This window comes from Brachycentrus maculatus, unplaced genomic scaffold (assembly GCF_059751285.1).
Source record: "Brachycentrus maculatus isolate JH-2025_06_01 unplaced genomic scaffold, ASM5975128v1 h1tg000005l, whole genome shotgun sequence".
Lineage (NCBI taxonomy): Eukaryota > Metazoa > Arthropoda > Insecta > Trichoptera > Brachycentridae > Brachycentrus > Brachycentrus maculatus.
Genome location: NW_028280760.1, coordinates 2,782,143 through 2,810,086, shown reverse-complemented (window position 1 = coordinate 2,810,086; position 27,944 = coordinate 2,782,143). Strand labels below are relative to the sequence as shown.

Here is a 27,944-nt window from a genome sequence, read left to right as displayed (position 1 = left end):
TTAATAATTAATCATAATTTTAACATTTTGTTGGTAAAGCACTTTCTCTAAATGTAAAAGTAAAAAAACATCTATCAAGAACATGTAAGATGTGAAAAATGAAATAATATCTGAATTTTCCACTGCACCACTTTCATATAATTGTCAATACCATTTACTTTCTGAAATGCCAGAAAACTATTTGGCAATACTATAGTCCGGATTAAGTCAAAGATCTAATTAATTTAGCCAATATTTTAATATGTACACTATATATTTCATAATGCACCAAATTGAATTGAATCTAGTAAATACTTAATAGAACAACAATTCATTTGCAGATTAAATCATTAGTTTAAGAATTTAACCTAAGAATTAACAGAGAATAAAATCAATTTATATTATGTTAACGTAAAAATATAAAAAAATAACATCTAATAATACTTTTATAGTGTTAAATAAATAAATGCAAATTTGATTAGTAATAATTATGCGAGTGAGTATTAACCCTAAAAGAACCAGCATTTTTTAAATTAAATTTAGTTTAACTAAAAATACTTTTCGGATGATCCTAAGATGTAATTTCTCATACTCCCAATCATGAATTAACTACAAATTAATTGATTGAATAAGCGTAATTTGTTTTGAGCTCATTTAACTGTGTCGTAGAATTAGCCTACAGATAAACAAGTAGAGACGTGCGGTTCAATCAATCTGGAAGCAGTACAGTTGCAGAGGTGAGTATTATTATATATTTTTAATATTATTACACCATGTCTCATTTAATAAAACTACAGTAATTCATTGAACCAATCATAATAATAATAATAAAACCCTTATCCGCACCCCAATGGTGCATAGGGCACTGCTTCATATAAACGCAGTGTTATCTCGATCGTTTACACATGAAGGAAAGGTGATCAGCCCTCCGCTTCAGGTACCAGTCCAGGGTAATATTGAATAAATATTACAGTGAAAAAATCACTTATATTTATTTGACCCCCCTGGGAATCGAACCTGGGACCTCCAGAACGGTAGCCGAGCGTGCTGACCATTACACTACGCAGGCGGACAAAAATGGGAGCATTCATAAATGGGAGCGTCTGCCGTTTTAATTTGCTTTAGCTAATAAATTAAGACTTTTAACAAGACATGATTTTTTTTTTTAAATTCAACAGGATACATACCACAACATAAAAAGAAGTCAGACTGTGGAAAACATGACTATCCTATGAATGGGAATGACAGTATAATCTCAATATTCAGTTGATTCATCCATTACCATTACTTAAAACCCGCAGTGAGAATGTAGTGTGACATAATTGTAATTTGCAAACCTCGTAAGCGACAATCAGCGTAAATACATGTAAATATTCAGGTAGTGAAAACATTTCAAACGCTAGATAATCAAAGCTTCTACGTAATTTGTAAAATTAGTCAAAGTTGAATATTGGGACTATTCAGAAACGTACTTGTTAATGTTAAAAGCATAATTTGACTTCGCCCCTCTACTGGTCAGCGACAACATGGCGGCAACTTTCAGTCAAAGCTGATTTTAGCATGACAGAAGAGACAAATAGTTATTTGCCCCTTCTGTTGTCCTTAATGATTTATAGTAACATCGGGAGGTAGGGAAATTAAGTACTATTGACCAATGGGAAAACAATGATGTCGTAATCCAGAGACTTTAAAATTATAGTAGAACCTTCGTTATCCAAATTTTGAACTATCCAGATTGCATAAAAAACAAAATTATACAGAAAAAATGCCAAATTTGACAGTTACAACAAACAATTTAAATTCTCAAGAACAAAAAAGTTATACGTATTACGTAGAAGCAAATTTGTAAGTATGTGAGATTAATTTAGAATAAAAAGTATTCAAAGTAGTTTTTTTTTCTTCCTCTTCGACATTGTAAGATTTTTTCGTTATCTGGACTGTGGCAATCTCCAATTCGTCCAGATAATAAAGGTTTTACTGCTTTTATATAAAATTCTTACCGATTTGCCAATCGCGAATCAGCCATTGGAAAGATACCATTTTTGAATCTCTCAACTTTTAGCGTATTGTTATAATACATTTTGAGGTCTATTTAGTTGCATTTTTATATGTACCTTAATTACGCTCGTAACATTAACAGGTAACTTCAAGAATAGCTACCTATGTACTCCTAATGAATTTTAAGATGAATTCACTAGAAAAATGATTTAATAAATTTTGTGCAATTGTAATAAAAATTGTAAAACTATTTGTTAAAATCTCTCATTGTGATTCACTAAGTTTGACACGAGATGCTTCCGGAGATGGTTGTGGGGAGGGGGGTGGTATGGTGCTAGCGGTGGCGGAGGGCAGGGACACCCCGCTTAGCACACGCACCCTCCTTCCGGGTCCTGCGTGTCCGCTCCCAGCTGCGTTTGGCTTTGCAAGTCCACGGCTATAGCATGGTTAAGGATTGTATTTACAGAACATAAATTTTCTTACCAATTTCAAAATGAAAAAGTAGCGTGGAACAATAATTTTCCAGGAGATTCTTTAAAGTATCAATATTTTCGAAAAATAATAAGTTTATTTTAATAATGATACAGTGTTCAATGATTGCTCACAAATACTGGATTTAATCCTTTAACCTGTTAACCGGGCGGGACGCATAAATACGTGAAAAGTAAACAATATCGGGTACGGGTAGGACATATGAATACGTCCTTGAAATATATGTTTATTATATTATATATATATGGATGTATATTTTTCGAACAACAAAGGTATTAGTCATCCATACATGTCTCGATATGAATTTAAGACACAGAGTGAATTAGTATTCGCGCCCATTACAAGTTGCATAATTGGACAGCGGACCGCCCGGTTAACAGGTTAAGGTGTAGATATCAAGTTTTGTTATTGATATCTCATCAAAGAAAAATAGGTTTTTTTATGGGCAGAATGGCGATTGTAAAAAGTCACCACTTTAACCAACCAATGACAAATGAAAAGATATATATAAATTTCACTAGAGTATACCCGTTTAATAATGGGTCCCAAAAATAACACTTTTTTTTTAAAGGGCATTCCAACATAGAATTTCAAAAATATTTATTTTAGCACAAACTATTCATTTACAAATGACGTATTTATTAAAATTTAAAAAAAATTTAAGTAAAAAAAAATATTACCGTGTACTAAAATTTCATTAACTTACTATGAATAAAAAAATAAAATATTGCACATAATTTTACAAACATTTGAAAGTAAAGGGTTTATGGTAAAATAAATATATATGTAAAAAAATACTATATAACGATGCCCTTTTAGAATGTATGGTATATCTATCCTTTTATGTTATTTGTTTCTATATGGTGCACATACAAGTTTTAAGAAAAATATTTCTCTACCTTAAAATGAGGTATTATGGTATTTTAAATATTTGATTGATATTCAAAGTGCATATTGCTGTCAACTATAAATACACTTTTTATTTAGAAGTCAATGAATATGTAAATTACTAAATAAATAGCTAAATGCTTAAGAACATACTTAAAAAAATCTACTAAGTTAGTAAGGATACGTATCTATCGGTACATTCACAATCAAACTAGGACAGAATGAAAATAAAAAAACCAAATAAAAATGAACAGCTATAAAGTATAGTCTGCCTTTTATTATTATAAAGGTTCAAATTAATTCAAATAAATAATACATGGTGAATTTCCTTAATTTTAAAAGTACATCTAAGCTTTCAGCTTCACACATTACATATTATTGCTATTCAAATAAAGACCCGAGCAAATGTGAACTTTGAAATGAAAAGATCGCTTCGGCGAAAATGTATTTCTTTATTCGAGCTTCCGGTAATTGTATATAAAATATATTTATAATTTCTTCAGCTGTGATTCTAGCAATAAAAGCAAAATGCTGATATTAATGGAGAATTATAGGCGAATGAAAAACAGTATTGTGAAATAAATAAAAAATCTACAATTTACTTTTATCTTGATAAAAAATCGCAAGGAATCTATTACTATGGTAATGAAATTTAAGATACATTTTTAAAAAAGTAAATCAATATTATTGGATTTCCAAAAATAATACCACACATACAGCCAAATAGAGTATGTTAAAGGAAAATATTACCATCTTATTATCCCTTTTAGCTACATACTGACAGTTCCGAGCCAAAAGGACGTGAGTGACAAATGGCTCAGGAGATGCATTTGCAGCATTATAACTTTATTGAACAGTCTAGTTGCTACACTGTTTTATAATAATCAGAAGAAAGTTTTGGCAATGCGTTAAACCACAAGACTACCTAACAAAGTTGTACCATTTCAAATGTGCCTCCTGAAAACCAGCCATTTGCTACTGGTGCCCTTATAGCTAGGTAGGTCCGATATATCAATATTCAAGTAAGTTCACCGTTATTAATATATTACACAATACATACATTCTAACATTACTCCTTTTGAGAGGTTTTTATTAATATTTGTTATTTTAAAACCATTTAGGTGTATAAATTTAAAATTAGTATTTACAAATGTAGTAAGGGCAAATACTTTAATATGTTAATGCTGACACAAAGTAGACAACTATGTATACACTTGCCTCACATCAATAGATGGAGAAATTAGCTCATCTTGCAACGGGTTACAAGAAAAATGATTCTTTATACACAATAAACATATTATCAAAAAAAATTATAATTTATTTTCCTACTAGTACAAATACCTACAGCAGTTGACAGTTTAAGACCATCCAGTAGATGGCAGTCTATCAATGTCCCTGTGGACTTTCATACAAAACCGGATAAGGTTCAAGTGTTAACATATTAAAGTATTTGTTGAAGGTTTTAAAAATGTTGTATTTATAAAAAAAATATATTTCTTTGAATCAAAAGTATATGGCAAAGCGGTATGTTTAAATTAAACTTCATAGATGACTAATTTTAAAATAAATGGAATGACAATAAATAAATAAGCATTTGAAAATCTAAATCTTAAAAATTGTATGCGATTTGAAAGATTTATCTTTTTTATGTAAATTATAATCTACATACATTTTCAAATGTATAAAAATTATCACAAAACAGGTAAAAACAATTCAAAAATGACAATAACATAACTTTAAGGAAACTAAAAGTGATACTTGAATAAGTAAATGCACAAATACCCCAAACATTTTCTTTTCAAAACCGCCTAATAACTAAAACCAAGTTATCTTTCAATGAACTCTTAAATAAGAAGTTATAATGAAATAATTATTATGTCAAACAAATAAATGGTGAAGATAGGAAGTAGTATTGTCCGTCGTTTTCCGGATCGTACATAAGCACTTTAAGGTCTATTACTGTAAAGATAATATTAAATTTTAGTTCTGTACCTCAAAGATTCAAGGTCCCACAGTCATATTTGCAAAATTGTCGAGGAGATTGTATCAATTTTAGACAAAATAAATTGTAGCACCCCGATGTTTTTTTATCATTACTCAATTTCATTTTTTTTCAATGAAGTTTCTGGACCAAGATACAGAGTTTAAGTAACATTTGCCCGTAAATTACATAAACAGTGCTACAAAGATCAAAAGATTTTAAAAATGGGCAAATATGAATTAATATCTTCACCATTATTATGGTTATCAAATGTTATTAGATAATTTTTACCAGGAGATTAAATTTAGTTAGATTCTAAACAAAAAGCTTAGTTGCTAAGCTTAAAAACAACATTTTCAAGGCACCTGGTGTTCAACAACATCTTAAGTGAACCAAATAACAAAAATAATATTTTTCAATAACTACCGAATCGTGCTCACAAAAAAATGTCAGAAAAGATAATTTAATGTTTAAAGATATTTGTTTCAATTGTTAATATGTTTTATCTAAAAATGTTAATCCATTCTTTGAAAAAAATGTGCAGAAGTTCTTTGCAATGTTTTAGAATGTTTTAAAAATCATATAACTTGTATGTGTGCATGATTCACTTATTGAAATTGATTTGAAAGTTTTATTCATTTTCATGTTTCCAACCGGTGAAACATTGAACAGTATTTATACATTTTCCACATAAATATGTATACATGAGTGAATAAATAAGACGGAATCAATTAACAGATAACCCCTCCGAGAAATGGAAACATCATACTCCAGTGCCCTCACAAAGATCCCGACCAAAATGGATAAAATATTGTACGGCAAATGGTGCTTTATAAATTAGTGCGGAAATATATTTACATAATTCATAATCAGAGAGTAAAGAGCGGTGCAAAAGGCAACAATCCGTTAACTATTTGGAGGGAAAGAGACCAGACTTTACTTTGTCTCAACCGAGACGTGGACAGCGTATAACCGACAAATTAGGCGTAAACACATGCGGCAGTAACTTCGGACCGATACATTTTGTTCAAGACATCAATCGGAACTCTCATATCTATAATCTGTATTATTGATACTACATACTTACAAATGGCACTAAAAAACCATTCAAATTATGCTTACATCTTCAATTATTCACTTTAACTATCAATATCCTACTCAAGGTGTCAATATTGCAATGGTGTTATATTTTAATGAACTGTTTACGCTATCAATTGAAAAAATAATAATTTGAAGATGACTTATAGTACATTAACAGAATTATGTAGTGCTAGAATGATTATTGTGCATTTTGTTAGGCTCAAATTGATGTCACTCAAAATACAGGAAAGATATAAAGTCCATTATAATTTGCTCAATTTTCAGCTGTCAAAACAAATGGCACAATGAAGAAAAAATATATATATGTCACATTATTATGGTGACATAAAATAACTAATTGTTACGAATGAAAAGGTTGTGTTAATTGATAGATATTGAGTTATTGCATACTCATTTACACATTATAGGAAATTGCAATGCAGAAAGTGTTTGAAATTAAACTTATCATATCATCAGTTGCAAGCATTTTTCTCCCAAATCACGTTATTACTCACAAGCAAATTTACGTTATTCTTTTTGTAAGCTAAAAACATGTTAAATTAAAAAGATTAAGTAAATAAGGTTCCATTGACAATTCTTCCTTAGTATAAAGTGCCATAAATTTTTTGACCGCTGCTAATTGAATTGAGGAACTTGACAAAAGTTAAAAATGGTGGATCTTCATCAACAAACAGCATGAAGAGTTGGCGCGCACAGTGGGTTAAGTTGTAGGGGAGATCAGCAAGCACAACCTCCATCGGGGTCCTTGGCTTCGTTTGGTGTGTCCTTAAGTACAACTTCTTGCACTGCGAGACGCAAATAAATTGAATTAAGGAAAACAATAAAAATAATTCTAAGCAAATAAAACAATAACCCGGGGTCATTTAACAAAGAAGATGAAATTTAACAAAAACCAAATCAAACGGCAAGCGATAAGGGTTGTACCAATCGACGCATTTATAATCAGCCATTCACATAACTTTAATAATTTACGCAATACATATCGCTCACTCCTTTCAACAATGTCATATTTCAAAAATCATCAATTTTCAGTTGTATATGTTTTTTCGGAATGCCCAGAAAATGTACTATATCCCAGCAAAAGCGGCATTTTTTTAACTTAATATTTACCTGCTACAGGGCATAAAGCGTTGTTTTTGCATTTTGAAAAAAAGGTAGTGTTTAATTATTTTTTTAAATAAACTAAAATTTTTTCAAAAGGAGAAAAAACATTCAGCTTTTACCTAAAGAGTTCTGATGCACAATAAAAAGTCCAAAAAGTGGCTTGATATTTATTTTTAATACATTTTACTGTATTTTTAAACTTTAAAAACGATCTGCTGAAAAATCAAGTATTTTGACTTTGTTGAAAGAAGTGAGCGATATGTCATCAGCCTATTTCGAAACATCGTTCATCGGTTAAGAGCGGCACTTGTTAAATTGTTTTACAAATTTCAAATCCTGTCCTCGGTTAATGTTAGTAAGCTTCAACCACACCAACTTTTGAGTGACGCTGCTTTCCGATTGTATACTGAAGAAAAATATCTCACTCGCAAAATAACTAACCAACAATTTGCACCATGGAGAGAGGTTACAGAAGAATTCTAATTGTAATTTTATCATATTTCCAAGGGTCAGATGAATGATCTAATTCTATTCTTATGAATTATTAAACTACAATTATTGAGAGAAAATAAAACTTTTTAAATTATAGCCACATATTTCCAACATTCATTCCAAAAATAGAAACTCGTTACTACAATGAAATCAACATATCCGAGAGATGCGTTTTTGTTAAATGGCCACAAATTACAAAAGTACCAATGAGACTAGGATACAGTTACAGGCGAGATTCCACTACAAGCTGTACAGAAGTACATAGTAAAGAAGAAGCGAGAGTCATGCAGTATTTATACCTAAAATGTTTACTTACGCCCGCTTCCATAGACCAAAACTCGAGAATTTTCCAGCTTTTCAACCTAAGAAGTATTTATCTCCAATAGTCAACACAATATTAAATCCAATAGAAAATTTCAACTCTTTCTGAGCTCGAAACCCTGACTCGGAACCAATAAAGAATTTAGTCATGTCAATTCATTTCAATAAATTTTTCACTCCGGTCAGGTATGGCAAAATGTCCAAGATATATGTATATGTGTATATCGCACACTCTTTTGAGTGTGCGATATGCAAACTGACGGCATGAAAAATTTAGGAATATCAAGTTACATATCTTGTAGACCCTTATGGAAGGCTCCATGGGTGCCTACTATATTACAAAAACAATGTTGTCCAACAATATCGTTAATTAGTTATGAGGCATTGTACACATTCATCATACATATATAGAAGGTGTTATACAATGTGTAACAAGCTATGTAACTGGGTTTTCGGAAATTTTTACGTAGTAACATTACTTCTGACTGTGCAATATGTCAAATATAAAAAAACTAGCCTCCCGAAGGCGTTTTCAAATCAACTTTTTATTTGAGAATGCCCCGAGAAGGCAAAACAATTAAAACATTCAAAATCAGACTTTGATTTATCTGTATTAAGATCGGTTTAATATTTCAAATCAGCAAATCCCAAAAAAGGTATATATAAAAAATGATGGGAAGATGTTTAAAAAGTAATAAGTATTTTTTTTTAAAACAAAAGAAGTAGTGAATGAAATCTGAAATTTAAAAAAAGAAAGTAAATTTAAAAAAATTACTCAAAAATTTTAACTATCAAAAGTTTTATTAGAAAAATCATTAGGATTAATTTTGAATAATGGCAAAATTAGAATTTTACTGTTGGAATTTTTATAGACCATAGATATTTTCATACATTATCCATTACAGTGATTTTATTTACCATAGAATTTTCATATTTCATGAATATTAGGGAGGGATTACATTTCCAAATAAGGAAGGTCTCATAAATGGTAAATTTGTCAATTCCTACATAGTATTCTCACATATGTCCACAAACCGGATAGTTTTAATTAATGGTTAGTTTGTATTCGAGTAAAATAATAAAGAATATACAATTATTTTGGATTATTTACAAAATAATAAAACATTGAAATTAAATAAATTAACAATACTAAAAACACCAAAACAGTATAATCTAATAAAAGAATAAGATTAAACAAAGTTCAAGAACAAAATTAAAACCATTGACACTTTTTCATTGACTAGTACGCAGAGAGGAAAGGCAAAAAAAGGCCTATACAAGATTTGGCATACATCTTTTGCGATTTTTGGTTGAAAACTGTTTTGACTACAAGTTTTGAAGACTTATTTCATGATATCTCACAAGTTCCCTTGCAAGATAGTCACATGTGATATATCATTAAGATCAAAACACATTATATCGACCAGATTCACAAAATGGTTCATATCTTCACAAGCTTGCAAGGGCGATATTTGTTGTTTTAATAGACTTGTGGGTTAACAATGTAAAGGAATGAGGTAATGTGTCTAATAAACTAAATGTCCTTTTGTTTAAACTTAAGTTTCTGCATATCCAGTTTCAAGTCTTACAGTGCACAGTAACTGACTAATTGATGTTGATTCGAATGGCACTCAAAGATGATTTTTTTTACTGTATGAAAGAATACTTTGGATTTTGATTGATATATTTATTTAATGTGACGATATTGAGGGCACATTTCAGATTGAAATAAAAATATTTTCAAACACCAAAAATAGTCACGCGTAGAAGTGCTGCATTGCTAAATGACAGTCAAAAATATAATCATGTGCATAACACCCACTCACTGAGATATCTGTTTATAAATTTTTGAAAAGTATCGGACTCTTTTATAGGGATAATCAATACACCAGCTTGCAAATAAGATAACACTGCTTCGATATGATGCAGTGTCCTAGGCACTACTGGCTGTAGATAGGTGTTAGAACAAGTAATGATTGTCGTGATAATGAGACGGGTACGTCTCAAAACTGGTAGGCAAAAATCTCAGTGTGTATTATATACTAACATAAGTAATATTGTGATATACCTATGTATATTACCTAAATATTTTTGTTTGTGCGTTGCAATATAGTCCGAAATGTCAGCAAGGACTTATTGCAGGTTGATTGCCCAAAATAAGAGCAATAATTTGCCGCGAACACATAAAAATGTCTATTACCTAATTTTGTCTCGAGGGACACGGGTATAGATGCAAGTTTCAGGAACAATAGACGCGTTAAATAAAGCATTTGTTTTAATCGAAAAAGGATACTGTCTTCTGGGGGTTTGTTTTCTGTCGAGTCCATGCCGGGTAAAGCTGCCGCCACGCGTCGGAAAAGCTGTAATAACAAAATATATTAATTCAAGCTACTATAATTACTTGAATTTTTTCGGCGTAGCAAAAATATAAGTCTGATGTAAATGCAAGTGTGGCACATCTAACTCAAGAAATATGCCAATTCTTATTATGGTATCATTGCTTTGTTGTCGCTCAATAGTAGATGTGACGACTAGTAGCCCAATTTGCCGACTTTGCTGACTAGGCGGTGACCTGCCTGCCGATTAATTGGATAAACAGTTTTTACAAAAAATATAACTTTAATTTATGAACACATTGCTGTCACGCGGTTTTTCATCAACCCCAACACTAATTAGTACACTAATTTGGGTCGAACACTGATCACCAATAACGCGATACCAATTAATGAATATTGATCGCAAAACCAATTGCGATCAATATTCATTAATTGTTTTATACCCTGTACTATGACTATCTATTTATGTATTTTGTATACCCACACACAGGCCATGCCTTTGTGGGATCTTTTTTTGTATTCATTTTTATGTTTTATTAATATTTTTTGTTATTGAATGTATGCTATGTAATGCAAAAGAATTTAAAATAAAGAAAAAAAACTTGTACTTAATTAAGGATTTAATACAAAAAAGATCTATTATTTCGAGAAATAAAAATACTTTGTGTTCTGATCCACTCACATTGTGAGTGGTTCTATAATCCACTCACATGTGAGCGGATCAGAACACAAAGTATTTTTATTTCTCGAAATAATATGTCAATATGATCCACAAATTTAATGCTTTCAATATTCAAAACAAAAAAAAATCATTTAGTTTTTTTCATTTCTCATGGCAGAAGTTTTATATCTTCCTTTTTTTGATATCCGTAGGGGGGCTATTATATTGTTTAGTTCCCAAATATTATAAATTCGTTGGAATTGCTTGGTGTTGCACTTATTGGTATTTTGAAATCATTTTCACTTAGCCTGTCCGGAAATGAGTTTTCGCCACAAAACTGTATCTGGAGAGTGAGTTTTTATTTTAAAACTTTCTTATGATTTTATATCTAATGTTATTATTTATTTATATATCAATTTATAATCAAGCAAAGAAGCGACATATTTTCTAGAATAAAAAAATATATATTGACACTAGTAAACACAATTTATACCAAAATTATCAATGTTTTATTTCATGGGTTTTTTTCGACAGTGTCATTAAAATGACGACACATAGACTTTTTTTAAGTAAAATGATGTGGGTTAAAATGAAAAATAATCTGAAGTGTTGTTTTAGTGTTTGAACACAACCACAGATGGCAGTACAAGTGCTATTTTAGAAATAAATGTCACCAAGTTTTCACCGCGGCTGTTCATTTACACTCCTTTGAGGAAAGTTTTGTTTAGACGACCATGTATGGCCATACTCCCGGACAGGTTAAGGATACATGTAATAGTTAATTTAAAAAAATTATTGTTTATTCTTAGTTAAAGAATTTTTTTATTATTTCTACATTGAGAACTTACACACGGCAATACACAGTAAATTATTGATACTTAAAGTGTAAAAGTCTAGTAAAAAAATAATAATCTGATAAGGTTAGCTCCAATCATTAGATTACCTTAACTAGATATGCTTTTTTTAATATTTAATTTAAGTTTTACTTAGTAAATACCACTATTCCTTAAAATCTATTGTGACACATCGCTCACTCCTTTTAACAACATCACACATCAAAAAACTTGATTTTTCAGGTCATCGTTTTAATAGTTTAAAAATATAATAAAATGTATTAAAAATAAATATCAAGCCACCTTTTGAACTTTTACTGTGCAACAGATCTTTTTAGGTAAAACCTGAATGTTTTTTCTCCATTAAATATTTGGTATTTTTTTAAAAATAATTCAACAATACCTTTTCTTCAAAATGCAAAAACAACACTTTCTACCTGTAGCGGATAAATATTAAGTAAAAAAATATGCCGCTTTTGCTGGGATATAGTACCTTTTCTTCAAAATGCAAAAACAACATTTTCTACCCTGTAGGGGATAATTATTAAGTTTAAAAATATGTATACCGCTTTTTCTGGGATATAGTACATTTTCTGGGCATTCCAAAAACATCCACAACTGAAAATTGCCAATTTTTGATATATGACGTTGTTGAAAGGAGTGAGCGACATGTTTCCATGCATTCTGATCATTTTCAAACACTTCATTTTGGAAATGATGCGGAATGCATCGAAACACGTATCACAATTGATTTGAAGAAATAGTAGTATTTACTATGTAAAACTTAAATTAAAAATGGAAAGATTTTACCACAAAGTAACTGCCAAATCAATTAATGAAAATATATTTTTTTAAATTTATCTTTAGATAAAATGGTTTACCTGTTTCACATTATAGCCTGCCTTGGCGCTGGTCTCTATGAACATGACGTTGAGGTCCTTGGCCTTGCGCTCCCCCTCATCGGCCGACACCTGTCGCTTGTCGGATAGATCAGTCTTGTTGCCAACGAGCATGATGATGACATCGCCGCCGCGCTCCGTGCGCACGTCGTCTATCCACTTGGAAGTCTGGTGAAAGGAGTTGGCATCTGAAAGGAACAATAACAAAACCCCATCAGAATAAATTTAATTTTTTTTTTCCACATTTAATCAAGAAAAATTCATAGAATAAACATGGAATAAAAAATCTTGACATGACATTCTACACAGGTCCTTAGATATGCAGAATTGAAATTTCAGGATCGATGAAGGTACTTCTCATATCGCAGTCATACAGGAGAAAGTGACCAAGTGCATTTTTATTTAAAAAACGTGATCATTTGATATTTTAATGACATTTAATTTATATTGATCTGAAAAAAATCCCAAAGGATTTTAAACCTGGAAGTATAATATATTGACTTGTTAAAAGTGACTAACTGCATTGATGTTTATTTTCTTGCCAAGCAAAAGTGACTTTAATGGCCCTCCTGAACATTTTACTTTTTGTTAGTTGGTAACTTTCTCCTGTACGACGACGATATCTCAAAATGCCATGGTTTTTTTTTAACTCATCTAAAACTAGGGATTGATTTGATTTTTAGATAGAACATAAAGTCTTCTTCCATGAATTATTAGTATCTGCATAATTTTTAGTAGAGTCCGCCTCCGTGGTGTAATGATTAGCTACCATGCTGGAAGTCCCGAGTTCGATTCCCAGGGAAAGCAAAAATATTTATTTAATATTACCTTGGACTGGTCCTTAAAGCGAAGGAGTGATCACCTTTCCTTCATGTAAGTAACAATCGAGATAACACTGCACCAATATGATGCAGTGTCCTATACACCATTGGATGCGGATAAAGGTTAGAAGAAGAAATTTTTATTTATTTTTTAGTTTTATGTTTGATTTGTGAATATTTCGGATGAGTTTTGTTAAACTCGGATTTCATCAACACTAAATTGAGCTGAGGTAATGTCATTGAAAATCCACTAATTATTTCCACAACTAATGACTTAACAGGTTGAGGTACGCAAGAGGTCAATGTACGCCGCTTACTTTTATATTCTTTAGACAACTATTATCTCAAATTTGAAAGAGGAAAAGAAATATTCGAATAGACATACCATCTCCTTTCACAAGCGCTGTCCACAAGACTAATAAGGTCAAAATATTTACTAACTAACTGACTATCTTACCAGAACGCAGAGAGAATAGATAATTTGGACAACATTTTGAGTGTGTCCAATACTTGTTCACAATATAATCCAGGATTCGGACCTCACATACTAATAAAAGAGTTTCAGCTCAATAAAAAGCTTCTTTTCATCTCACCAATAGATGTCTCAAGTGAAGTTCTAGTGATTCAAGAACAATGTTTCAAAATTGGTTCATATATATAGAACTTCCAAGCATTTGAGTAGTGTGGTTGTCAATAATGGGTAGAATTGGTGAGTGTTACACGTGTGTAAAGTGATCACTGAAACCAGCCTATGACAGTCATTAGCTCCGTAAATGCCCAGACTTCCATATTCTTCTTCATCTTCGATGAGATGTCAAAAAATAATAGATAATTTGGAATTCCATTTAACGTAGTCTACAATTTATGGACCGATAAGGTTAGCAGTGAATACATGCTCCAAAGAGCAAGAGCAGGAAGATAGTTGGTGACTGATATCAAGGTCCGGAAGGTGTTCTATCTGGGGCATGTGCTGAGGAGAGAAGTATGAGCTATTGCATCTAATCGTAAAAGGCAAAATAAAGGGTCGATGAGGTGTGGACAGAAGACAGATCTTCTGGCTCCGAATATACAAGATTGGACGGGGATCAGGACCGTCGAGGCGCTGTTTCGAGCTGCCCGAGACAAGGACAATTACTCTCAAATGATAGTCGACATCAGGGAGACCTGATTTGACACTAACTGAAAAAGAACAATTTATGAAAAGAGGCGTGTTCTGGACCTGATTCAAATATTTATGAAGCAAAATATAAAGTAGGTAATGTATGATTTATTTTTTACTTGAATTATTTCCAGCTGGTAGCAAAGTATATAAAAAAATTAAAAAAACAAATTGGTACATGGGAAGAATTGTTTTGATGCTGGTAATACAAAATGGTACGCAATTTAAGAGCATTATGATGGTTAATTACCAGATTAACATGGATGAGTGGATATTTGGGTCTTTGACAAGATCAGTTTTTTTTTTATCTAAAGCAGTGGTTCTATATCGGTGCTCCGCACTGAGCTTGTTGCAGTGCTCTGCTAAATTATACTAACCAAAATTTTACAGTGACCCTTTACTGTGCGATTTAAGTTGCAAATATAATGGCTAGATGGCAGCATTCTTGCAAAGTGAAGTTGTGTGCGCTCATCTCTTCAGATATTATTATTATTATTTAAAAAAAGAGAAATATTTGTGTTTTTATTATTCACACAAATATTTCAATTTCATACTATTTCTGTGAGCCTAAGCGGCTCATTATTAGAAATAGGTATCAAATTGTGGTAGAGTGGGTTCGAACCGAGGAACTCTGACTTAAGAGTCCGCGACACTTTGATTCTATATCATCATACTTAGAACAATTGAAAATATCATGGGAGTAATATGTAGGAATTTGTCTCCATCAACAGTACGGCTGTCCAAATTTAAAACACAGTAAGGGACATTTTTTTTGCAGTAGGTTTTTTTTGCATTTTTGGACTAAGTAGAGACTACTTAGTCCATAAATGCAAAAAAAACCTACTACAAAAAAATGTCACTTACTGTGTTTTAAATTTGGACAGCCGAGTAGGTAGCTATATCAAATATTAGACCTAATATTGCTGAAATTCGTAAAAGCCAACAAGCTCAGGTGTCACATTAAATAATTTTCGCCGTTTCATCGCAGTATTTATGTTTTTCTGTATTCATTTTTTTAATTAATGTATTTTTTAACTTGTCTGTAATAAAATAATCAGTTTTATTTTTAATAAAAGCTATCCTTGTATGTTTTTTGGATCTTTAGTTTTGGTGTACCGCGAATTTTCCTTATCATCAAAAGTGCGCCCTGACTTCAAAAAGGTTTAGAACCACTAGTATAAAGAATTAACTATGCAAATTTTAACAGTTTATATTAATTCGAGACATGGTCGTAAACACAGAGAAGAATAATTCAAATTGGAATAATATATTTACAGCAGAATCTGAAATCTTTACTCTTAATAAAACAGACAGTCATCAAATAATAAATAAATCATCTACATAAATTGCAGAGAAAATTTATACATCATTTTCAAATATATCTGCGCCATAAAAAAAGACTTAACATACAAATAATCAGATGTTTGAAACCCCTATCTACAGCCAATTGTGCATAGGGCACTGCATCACATTGACGCAGAGTTAACCTGATCGCTAATTACATGAAGGTAAGGTGATCAGTCATGTGACCAGAGTGAAGATAAATAAATATTGAGTGAATCCCTTACGCACTGTCCAAAATGTATCTGATACTTTTATATATCATGACACCAGATCCGAGGGATCTGGTATTTCTCGCTAGAGTACCGAAAGCCGATATATCAGATTTTGGTAGTCAAAGGGTTAAATATGGTATGAACTGTGCAACAAATAACCATATTGTCACTTATGGTACCACTATTGAAATATTGATAAAACAAAGTGGCTCACAAATATGATAAGCTGGACATACTTAACAAAGTATGTCAAATACAGTGGAACCTCTCATAACAAGCACCTCTCATAACGAGCACCTCTCATAACGAGCACCTCTCATAACGAGCACCTCTCATAACGAGCACCTCTCATAACGAGCACCTCTCATAACGAGCACCTCTCATAACGAGCACCTCTCATAGCGAGTAATTCACGTGAGCAACAAAAAAAGGTGAAAAAGTTGCTCTCTCATCGAGCGACGTTTCGCATGAGTGATAGAGAAAGGGCAAGTCTCAGCCGGAACTACCGCGCCAGTCAAAACAAAAAAATGTTTTGCTTAGTGAGTGTTTCGCTTAACCTTTTAAACGCGTTAACTTTGTTCCTAAGAGACGCTCGTGCGCGGCTGTATTTCGCCGTTTTTTAAATTATTACTTTTATCATATATTTAGTTATGAAACGATTTATTTTCCCAAACAAAAACGTTCAATGGGATTCATTGTGCCTTTTTGGTACTCTATAATACACGTGTGTCACATTATTCTTGAAATATATCGTAATATAAACAAATTAGATCGTAACATAAATAAATCAAAGCACGCATCGTGTGTCACTCTTACCCACTGGCGATGCGTAGCGTCGAGAGTGAGACAGATATAGGGCATGATTATGGCGCGGACTAATTACCGACCGCAAGAAAAATCAGGGATCTGTTGTTTTATTTATCCTTGTGATGTTACAAATTATTAGTCAGATATTTCAACAGATGTCATAAGGCCGAGGATTGACGTATTATTTTATCCAAAGTTCCACACCATGAAAAAATCCCTCCAAGTTGAACTGAGGTTCGAAACTTGGAGCAAAGTGAAAACACAAACGCTTATGTCAGCCGCGTATGGGGCATGTCTTGTAGAAACACATACGGTTATGCGAGCCGCGTGGATCCGGTTAACGATTGGAATGAATTTCTCATTATGAGAGGTTCCACTGTAATATGTATTAAGTCAACAACCTTATAAGCAATTTACCAATACCAAGGACAACAGGTATTGCTAAAAATATGTGGACAATGAATGCCTATTCGTTATTACCGTTTTAATAAAAAACAAAAACAATGTTCATATGAAATTTGCATAAGCAAAAAAATAGCAATGAGTCATAAGACTATTGATGAGTCAATAATCTAACTAATGATGTCAATGATATCATATTGATTTACGACGAAAAGCAGACACAAACCATCACTATCTTATGCATTTTTAAGATAAAGAAAAATATTGATATATTGATGTTGAAATAGGAATGTTGAAATAGTAGAATGTAGAAGAGGAAAAGAATGTTTGCAAAGACAGAATGGTGTGGCGTTCGATTCTCTCTGCCTACCCCTGCGGGGAAGCGGCGTGATGGTTAGTTAGTTAGTTAGTTAGAAATAGGAATATGGAAAACTAGGTATTTACAGGGCTTGCGACCTGTCATAGGCTGGTTTTAAGTGATCACTTTATACTCATTTAACATTCGCCATTTTACCCAAGATTGACAACTACACTACTCAAATTTTAGAAGATATATTTCAACTTCAATTAACAACTTCTTTCACATACTAATTCGTAGCACCATCTATGCTTGAGTTTAGTAAGTTCTTTTTAATTAGCAGAGACCTTTCTGAAATGTATGTAAGATTCTTTGCGTAGACAGTGGAGACAAACCCAGAATTTGTGAACAAAGATTTGGACACACTCAAAATATTTTAAAGAAAAATAAGTTATATAAAATATTGGCATGCAACACTAACCACTGAATAAAGGTATATTAAAGTTTGTATTTCAATCATTGTTTTAATCTGATTAATGTTCTGTGTTTAACTGTTATTGGTAACTGTTCCAATTATTATTTTACTGTTGTAAATATATTTACACACAACGCAATGTAAACTTAAACTATTTTTGAAACCGTAAAACTCAAATCTGTTATTTAATTTTGCATTCCCACTTGCCTTATTCTCTATTACACTTCAAGTCAGATAAGAAATGAAACTTTATATTATTCTAAGTAACTGCTAAACCACATATATTAGGTTAAATAATCTCATTTGTTAAATATGTCCTAAATTTAATGTCATGTATCGTCAAAAGTCCATTATTGATCTTGTTATTCGCAAATCTGATTGAACAAAGTAGAATTTAGATACAATATTTCTTTACCTAATTGGGAATCGGCCTTCGTAGTGTAAAGGTGTAAAGGTACCGTGCTGGAGGTCCCGGGTTCGATTCCCAAAGGGGGGTAGTAATAAAAATTAGCCATTTTACACTCTAATACTTATTTAATATTTACCCTGAAGCGCAGGAGTGATCACATTGCCCTTATGTGAGTAACAATCAAGATAACACTGCGTCAATATGATGCAGTGCCCTATGCACCATTGGGTGCGGATAAGGGTTAGAGAAGAAGAATTGGTCAATGCATTACGATACTCTGTCAGCAGTGACATAGAAAGGGACAATTGAGTAGTCCACTTGCAAACTACGTTATGTTAAAGTTTGTTAGAAAATGGCTTCAATCAATAGAAAATTTTAAATATTGACATGCATATTTAACATATTCTGCCAAAACTCGTTAAGTTAGGAATAAAAGGGAAAAGAATAAATTAATACTCTTGCAAAACTCCCGATGTACTTTCTAAAATCTCTCAAAAAAGTTCAAATCGGTAGGAGATTTAATATCCTATCAGCTGCTGCCATTGGCTAGAAAACTGAATTTTTTAACATAAAGTGGTTTGCAAGTGAACTACTCAATTGTGATAAACAAATAATTTGCTTACTGGTAATGTCGTAAACAACTACAGCGACGGTGGAGTCCCGGATGTAGGAAGGGATGAGGGAACGGAAGCGCTCCTGCCCCGCCGTGTCCCACAGCTGGAGTCTCACCGTGCGGTCCTCCAGATACATGGTTTTGGAGAGGAAGTCTATGCCTATTGTTGCCTGCAAAATTATCAATACACAATCAATACACATCACAGTAGACTTGGTGCCGGAACACTATGCAACATTTTTTTTCCAGATATGATCTATTTACACATTGTTATCAGGCGGTTTTTTCATCAACTCCGCACAGATTTATTTTATATTTTATATCCAGACAGTCTGCCGCCCGACCCTCAGTATACTGATCACAAGTAAATGCAAACCCAATTTCGATCTGTACAATGTTTTTTGGCGTCTCCCACGCTCTACCCAAAGTAAGCAAATGGAACTCTTATAAGCGTCTCCCGCACTTTACCAACAGTATGTAAAAGACGCTTTTAAGTGTTTTCTGCAAACAATGTGTACAATTGTACAGTAAATCATTTTCAGATTAATATTATTAACAAATACTTATATTATTAACGGCTACCATTCTGGAGGTCCCGGGTTCGATTCCCAGGGGGGGCAAATAAATATGTGATTTTTTCACTATAATATTTATTCAATATCACCCTGTACTGGTACCTGAAGCGGAGGGTTGATCACCTTTTCCTTCATGTTAACGATCAAGATAACACTGCGTTTATATGCAGTGCCCTATGCACCATTGGGGTGCGGATAAGGGTGTGAAGAAGAAGAGAAGACATTTTAAATGGCAGTAAAACGCAATTACGATGTCATCAGGTATGATGTTGTATCTTCCTAAAAAATATAATTTCTAAAATTTTCTATCGTAAGCCTTTCAGTCTCTTTAATGACATCCCTTTTGATTGGCAGAATAAATCAATTAAAAAAATTAAAAAAAAAACAAAAATACAAAAGCATGATATGAAACAAAACAAGACATGATAATGATTTGACCAACCATTTTTCACATCCAATTTTCCACGTATTTTAAAGCTTCATCATATATTCAACAGATACTCCGATGGTCAAACTATAAAGTATGCAAGTTATGTTCAGAAAAGCTAGCAAATATTTTAGTTTATGTTGGTTCTACAATCTACAGATACACACCCAAACACACACACACACACGTACACCGTGACCCAGTTGGAACAATTTTATTACCCCAACACATACATGAACGTACATGCTATCAAATGTTTAGGGCTGAATGTAAAAACAAATCCATAAGAGTTTCACGAACGTATGTACCCTATAGGAGCATATCTTAAATTCTCCGGGGAGATGGAAAATATTCCCACATACATTATTATGATGCAATAAATAATATGTGTAATGTAACAAAAATAAAAATTGACAAATAAAAGAGGGTTTAGAGGTCAATCAGTGTAAGTCTTTTTTTTTAAATTTATAAATGGCCCCCACTACCTTAGACTACACCTAAATAAACTTATTGTCAAATGTACCTAAACTCAAACAGAGAAACTGTAAACTGAGCTACTTAGATCAAACTCTGAGAAAGAAAAAAAAAAGAAAATTATCAGTCACTTAACCCACGACTGACTAAAAAATAAACAGTAGTCGAGCAATAATCAATAATATAATACTTTACATTTGGGCCCATATGGACCCCGTGGGCATTGGAGGGGTTTCCATGGCCTGGGCAGTTAAGAGTTAATTTAGGTTAGGTTAGGTTAGGTAAGTTTTCAATAATTGATTCGGCAGTCACTTTGTGGTAAAACCTATCTATTTTTAATTAAAAATTGTACTTAGTAAATACCACTATTTCTTAAAATCTACTGTGACATGTGTTTCGATGCATTCTGCATCATTTGAAAATGGATAGGTTGGTAAGGTTAGGTTATGTTAGGTTTGCATTAGCGTTCAATTGATCTTATTTTTTTTTTTAAACATTACTTGAAATAGTTGCCTCGCCGATGATGCTGACTTTGGAATTAAAGAAACTAAAAAACAAAAAAGGATTATGATAACACATTCAGTAAAAATCTAATTTACTCTAGTCAGTCCTCATGGACTTACATTGTTTGACCAATGAAGCCTCCAAATATTGATTTAAACACATGCCTACTTTGAAACATGTTTCCACAGATGTTTTAAAATGACACAAAGGAAATAAAAAAAATTCTAAGAGAAAAATAATATCGATACTGGAGAAGTATAAAAGGATTTCAGTAATACATTGGTCAATTTTTTTTTTATTATCACTTAAAGCAAATCGATTCAGTCAATATTGATAAATAATCATTTGTCATATGTAATGTAACGTAACAAAATGTAATATTTTTTATTTGATCTTATATTACTTGGTAATTAAATGTTTCTGGGATATTAATGTTTGTGAATAGCGGTCCTTACTAATATGATTATGAATTGACTACTACTACTACTACCATAGCGCTGTTTCTCTGCAGGGGTAGGGAGAGAGGATGGAATGCCACACTCTTCAGTCCTGACATACACTCCTAGCTTCCTTCACATCCATACACCTAGTCATACATGACCTCCGATTACTTAGACTTTTTACATAACCAGATTTTAGGTGTTGATTGATCTGGTTGTGCAAAATCTTTTTTGGCCATTCATATGTTCTCCCGTTCACATTTGCCAATCATAGTGTAATTATCTCATCATGCATTCGCTCCACAAGCCCATACCACCTTAAAGTACTTTTCTTAATCTCTTCAATTATCCCTAATTCAGCCTTACATTCCTTTCTAATATCTTCACTTCTACTGCTATCATACAATGATTTTTCCACACATTAGTCTGAAGGAACGAATTTCAACAGCAATCACTCTGCTTTCATCCTTCCTTTGCCAATTCTATGTTTTGCTTCCATACATCTTAATTGAGGGTTAAAAAAAAAGGGTAAAAATAATTATTGTTTGAAAATTTATATTCAAAAGTCAGGGATTTTTTTCAGATATAATTTCATATTTAACCATGAGTAAATTGATGTAATTACCTGGTAAGTATTGTCGAAACTGTCATACATAAACCTAGTAATGAGAGAAGTCTTTCCAACTGAAACAAAGCAAAAATATATATATATTAAGGCTATATACATTAATTTATGATTATTTATGAGAGAAATGTTTAACCCTCATTTATTTTCACCATCACAGTAAACTAATTGCAATCAATTAAGTGCACAAAGTGTTGACCACATTGTTTATACAGTAAAACCTCGATATAACTGACCAATTGGGGAGAGGGGGTCTCCGTTGAAGCCGAAAGTCTGTTATATAAACATAGATTCAAAATAAATTGAAAAACTTGTTGTGAAAATATCAACACTCTCTAAAATTACGAAAATACGTGTAATATAGTTGAACTCCGTTATCTGACAATAGTCAATAATTTGCCACATTTTTTGTATGTTCCGTCGTCCGAAGTTCGTTAAATAGAGGTCCGTTGTATCGAGGTTTTACTTTACTGTGAAATATTGCGATCTCTGTCAACACCTGACTGGCAGATTTACTGACATGTACACAATAGAGTTAAGAGGTGTTATAATAATATCATGGGAGTAAATGAAGGCTAAAATAAATAGATTCTATCACTTATAAATCTTTACAAATTCTGATCTTTTTTTGGTTAGAATGAATGCATGCTTATCTTGTGTATATCGTGGGTATACTGGCAAATTAGACTTAGTGACGCAAATTATAAAATTTTCAAAGTTCCATAAACTGGTAAAATACACTAAGTAGTTTGAAATGTCATATTTATGTGGTTTTAAAAGTACATTCAACTTTAAATTTAATAACGAGTATTTTATTCAGGCTAAAATCTTTAAATAACAGAGATTATTCAGAAGGGGATTTTAGAGTTAAATTTTTTTGCCAGTATATCCACGATACGTACATATATATGTATTATGTATGTATGTAGTTGAAATGTTATAATTACTGTGAAGCACCCTTGCGGTTATTGTATACGAAAACGTTGTTATATAAATTAGCTCTTGTTACTTATTATAATAATAATAATAATTTGGGTAATTTGTATAGCGCCATTTCCGTAAAATACTACCTCAAGGGCGCTTATAAAGACATGGATAGTAATAATAATAATAAGATGATGATGATAATGATATAAAAAAATTGGATTAAAACATTGTCAATCGATCTCGGGCCGTCGAGTCTGGAGCGGGGAAAAGATGAGCCGACAAATTAAAACACCTTTCTCTAGATCCCATGGGCTGGAGAATGGCCAAGGTGTTGAGCAGGACGCATTCCTGAGCGATAGTCGTCACGCTGGAGGGCAGCTTGTTGATCTCCTCGTCATTGTGGATGGCCAACTTCCAGACTAGCACAGTTCAAACGGGACTTCACTTTTATCCTCTTTTGCCGCCCTTCCGTGATCCGACATGATGGTTTTGTTTCTGAGGTTTTCCGCTTTCGCTTTCATACAAATGGGAGCTGGCGCAATTGAGGTATTTAAGTTTGTAGTTCGTTTTCATAAAATTTAACCGTTTAAGCACGTGTTCTAAGATTGTTATTTTTTATTTTTATATTTTTTGACATCTCATCAAAGATGAAGAAGAATATGGAAGTCTGGGTATTTACGGGGCTGACGACCGTCATCGGCTGGTTTAAGTGATCACTTTACACACGTGTAACATTCACCAATTCTACCCATTATTGACAACCACACTACTCAAATTCTTGGAAGTTCTTTATATATGAACCAATTTAGAAACCTTGTTCTTGAATCACTAGAACTTCACTAGAGACATCTATTGGTGAGATGTAAAGAAGCTTTTTATTAAGCAGAAACCCTTATATTAGTATAACCAGCCGATGACGGTCGTCAGCCCCGTAAATGCCCAGACTTCCATATTCTTCTTCATCTTTGATGAGATGTCAAAAAATAATGTGAAAATAACTCCTGTAATTGGAGATAATCCAGATTTTGTGAACAAGTATTTGGACACACTCAAAATGTTCTGAGATTGTTATTGTCTTTGCACATTTTTATTGCAGTCATTTATCCCCGAGAAGTAAGGGGTTTCGGATGAATACACTATGGTCGTAACGTACCCTTAAGGGTCGAACACAAAGCACTTTTTAACGCCAACTTGCCACATGTGTTCATTCGGCACAGATTCTTAGAAATACACTAAACCGTTTAGACCGGCATTGCTATATTGAACGACGCAATCATATTATTGATGCACTTTCATCAGTTAACAGCTAACCTTTATAAATTATAACTTTTAACCATTTCAAGTTAACACCAATCACAATATTTATAGATGAGCAAAAAATTGTAGACTTGAGATGTAAATGTCCGGAGAAAATTAAATGAATGATGGAGCGTGGTTCTCTCAGCAGCCGCGTCGGGCGCTCGAGGAACCACACTACAAATTATTACAAATGACTCGATGGATGAATAATGAATGCATGTGCTCTAAAATGACAAGGTTTCAGAAAGTATTTGATGAAGATGATTGAAAGCAATAAATTTGTAGCTTATTTTAAATGGAACCATTTCACATAAATACTTATTTTACCAAATTTAATAAGTTGGATTTTATTATTATATTATAATTCTTTAATAGTTAAGTACTTAAACTGATGAAGGCACCCAAAAACTGACTTATACAGACAATATTCAAATAAGTAAAACTCTTAAAAATCAACCTTACTATTACAAAGAAAGAAGACTATTAATATTTAAGTATTTTATTTTTTAATATATATTTTTAACATTGAAATTAAATACGAAATAAAAATACTGAACAATGAAATTTTTTTTTTGCATCATTAAAATTAAAACAAATAAACAGTACATATTTTTTTCATGAGTTCACTGAATGTAATTTTTGTATTCATAATTATAAGACAAAATGTATGTAGGTATGTATGAGGAGATGCATGAATGTAGAAGAGGCAAAGAATGTTTGCAAAGACAGAGTGGTGTGACGTTCGATTCTCTCTGCCTACCCCTGCGGAGAAGCGGCGTGATGGTTAGTTAGTTAGTTAGTTAGACAAAATGTAATAATTAAAGTTAAAATTACGATGAAGACTTTTTTTAAAAGGAAGCCTCTACTTTAGAGGCTTGTCTGCAGTTGAAAGAGAAAGGACACAGGGAACTATGAAAATACATTACAACATCCCGAAAAACTGAAATTAAATATTTTAATTAATTTTGCAAGTGGTGGGAATTAAGCCCAAGACACAAATTACCCAGTGCTGTCTACCCAATCACACCACAGCGCATGTTATAAGACAGTTATCAATATAAATGACTGACAGCCTTCATAAACAAAATATATATATTTATATATTTTTTTTTTTTAAACTTATTTTACTAAAGTTTAATAAACTGTACATTAAAAATATAACACTTGTTTTTTCTGAGTCATAAATTATGATAATAATAAGTTTTCTCGTAATGATAAAAAACAATTGTGCAACAAAAGCGCATTTATCTTTAGCCTTATAACACAATTATTTACGATGTAGAAAATTTTTAAACTGCCATCCAGGTGAAAAAAAGAGTTGGCATAATATCACGGATCAACGACTTGGTTAATGTTTAGCGTTAACAATAGCGTGAGAGTACAGCTATAGTACTATTAGAAAGAATAACCTCTTTCCGGATTATGTACAGTAATTTTAAGTATATACCTATGTACCCATTTAAAGATATGTGTGGGAATATGGGATTAATGACTACAAAAAAGACTAATTTGTTAATGAATCACACTCGGTACATAAAACATCAATACACCCAACAAATTGTGGAAGAAATACCGAAAAAACAGTTCAAATATGCACTTTTATGGACATATAAATTTTGAATGACAGCGATGACTTACCACTTTGCTCTCCTAAGAATACTAGTTTAAATTTTCTTAAAGGGTTTCCAAAATCGCCGGACGCCGACATTTTGAGAGAATTAATTAAAACCTAATGAACTATCTCCGCGTACTTTCACTTCAATCGTATCACATAAAACTGCATGAATCGGTCCGGATGACAGCGACAGCCACTCCTCGAACACAAAAGCGACGGCAACAACTAGCTCCGCCACGTTCACCGGCGGTCTCGGGACATACTACGCCAACTCAGCATTTTACTTTATTGCGTTCATTTTATAATACTTCTTTAATAGTTCGGAAAAAATGTTAGGAGAAATTTATTGCTTTTAAATTTCAGTACAACAGAAATATTACGGCTTTCGATGAAAAAGTGAGGCGCAATTTTCAATTCCCCTTAGGAATTTTGAATGTTGGAAATATAATTCTAATTGTTGCCAGCAATCCTAGAAACATTTCCAACTACTATTATAATAAAAAAATCTTAGGTACTTACTTAGATACGTCTACTTTGGCAAAACGAAAAAAAATGGAACCGATATGAAGTTTCGAATTTTTTTAATTGTCAAGGTCAATTTTATATAAAAAATAGAGACAGTGACCAACCCACGAGTTCTACATTTAAATTCGCAATGAAGCTGTCTTTCTTTTTAACGGTTCTCCCTTTATAATTTCTCCATAACAATTAAATGATTCGGATTTTTTTGTGTTGGTAGTATATACAGTGGAACCTCTCATTCATTCGAACCCTTATCCGCACCTCAATGGTGCACAGAACACTGTATCATATAAACGCAGTGTTATTACACACGATGGAAAGGTGATCAGCCCTCCGCTTCAGGTACCAGTCCGGGGTAGTATTGAATAAATATAAGAGTGAAAAACTCACTTTTATTTATTTAAGCCCCTTGGTAATCGAACCCGGGACCTCCAGTACGGCAGCCGAGCGTGGCGACCTACAGAGGCAGACAAAATTAAACCTGACGAGCATAATTCGTTCCAGAGTCTTACTCGTCTTGCTTCCTCTTTATAATACAAAATGCCATTTTAGTCTTTTAAATGTCCCTTCTGTCTTATGCCAATGTATAGATTTTTTTTGACCAAGCAAAAATTTACATATTCATAAGATATATGTACTCGTAAAATGTTCGACGGATAAATTTGTCAGTCTACTGGAATAATTTTTATGTAAGTCTGGAGGAAATACGTTGACTGAAAATCGCGTATAAAACTCGATGAAGATAAAAGGTCAATGACAAAATTTCACCTAAATCAAATCGACTTCAAGATTTGACTTTTTTCCAACTTACTCTTGACAAAGCTAAATTACTCGATTGTGCCTGATTGATATTTTAATCTTTTTGGGAATTGTTACATCATTTCTAGAAAAATTACATCTGGTTGAAGTTA

General features: G+C 32.4%; 1 protein-coding gene across 2 annotated transcripts; it reads right to left on the bottom strand.

The window, feature by feature from the left end:
• Positions 1-1,119: 1,119 nt before the first annotated feature.
• Positions 1,120-26,734, bottom strand: LOC148313859 (ras-related protein Rab6). 2 transcript variants are annotated; one of them, XM_088257495.1, is made up of 6 exons: positions 26,535-26,734; positions 22,671-22,729; positions 19,636-19,795; positions 13,068-13,273; positions 10,650-10,716; positions 1,120-2,413 (listed from the first exon to the last, which is right to left on the bottom strand). In XM_088257495.1, exons 1-6 carry the CDS (start codon positions 26,602-26,604, stop codon positions 2,343-2,345), a joined length of 633 nt encoding a protein of 210 aa, XP_088113621.1. In that variant the 5' UTR covers positions 26,605-26,734; the 3' UTR covers positions 1,120-2,342. The 2 variants fall into 2 exon arrangements, with proteins under 2 accessions (XP_088113621.1, XP_088113631.1); XM_088257505.1 differs by lacking the exon at positions 1,120-2,413 and adding an exon at positions 3,599-7,224.
• Between the last annotated feature and the right edge of the window lie 1,210 nt (positions 26,735-27,944).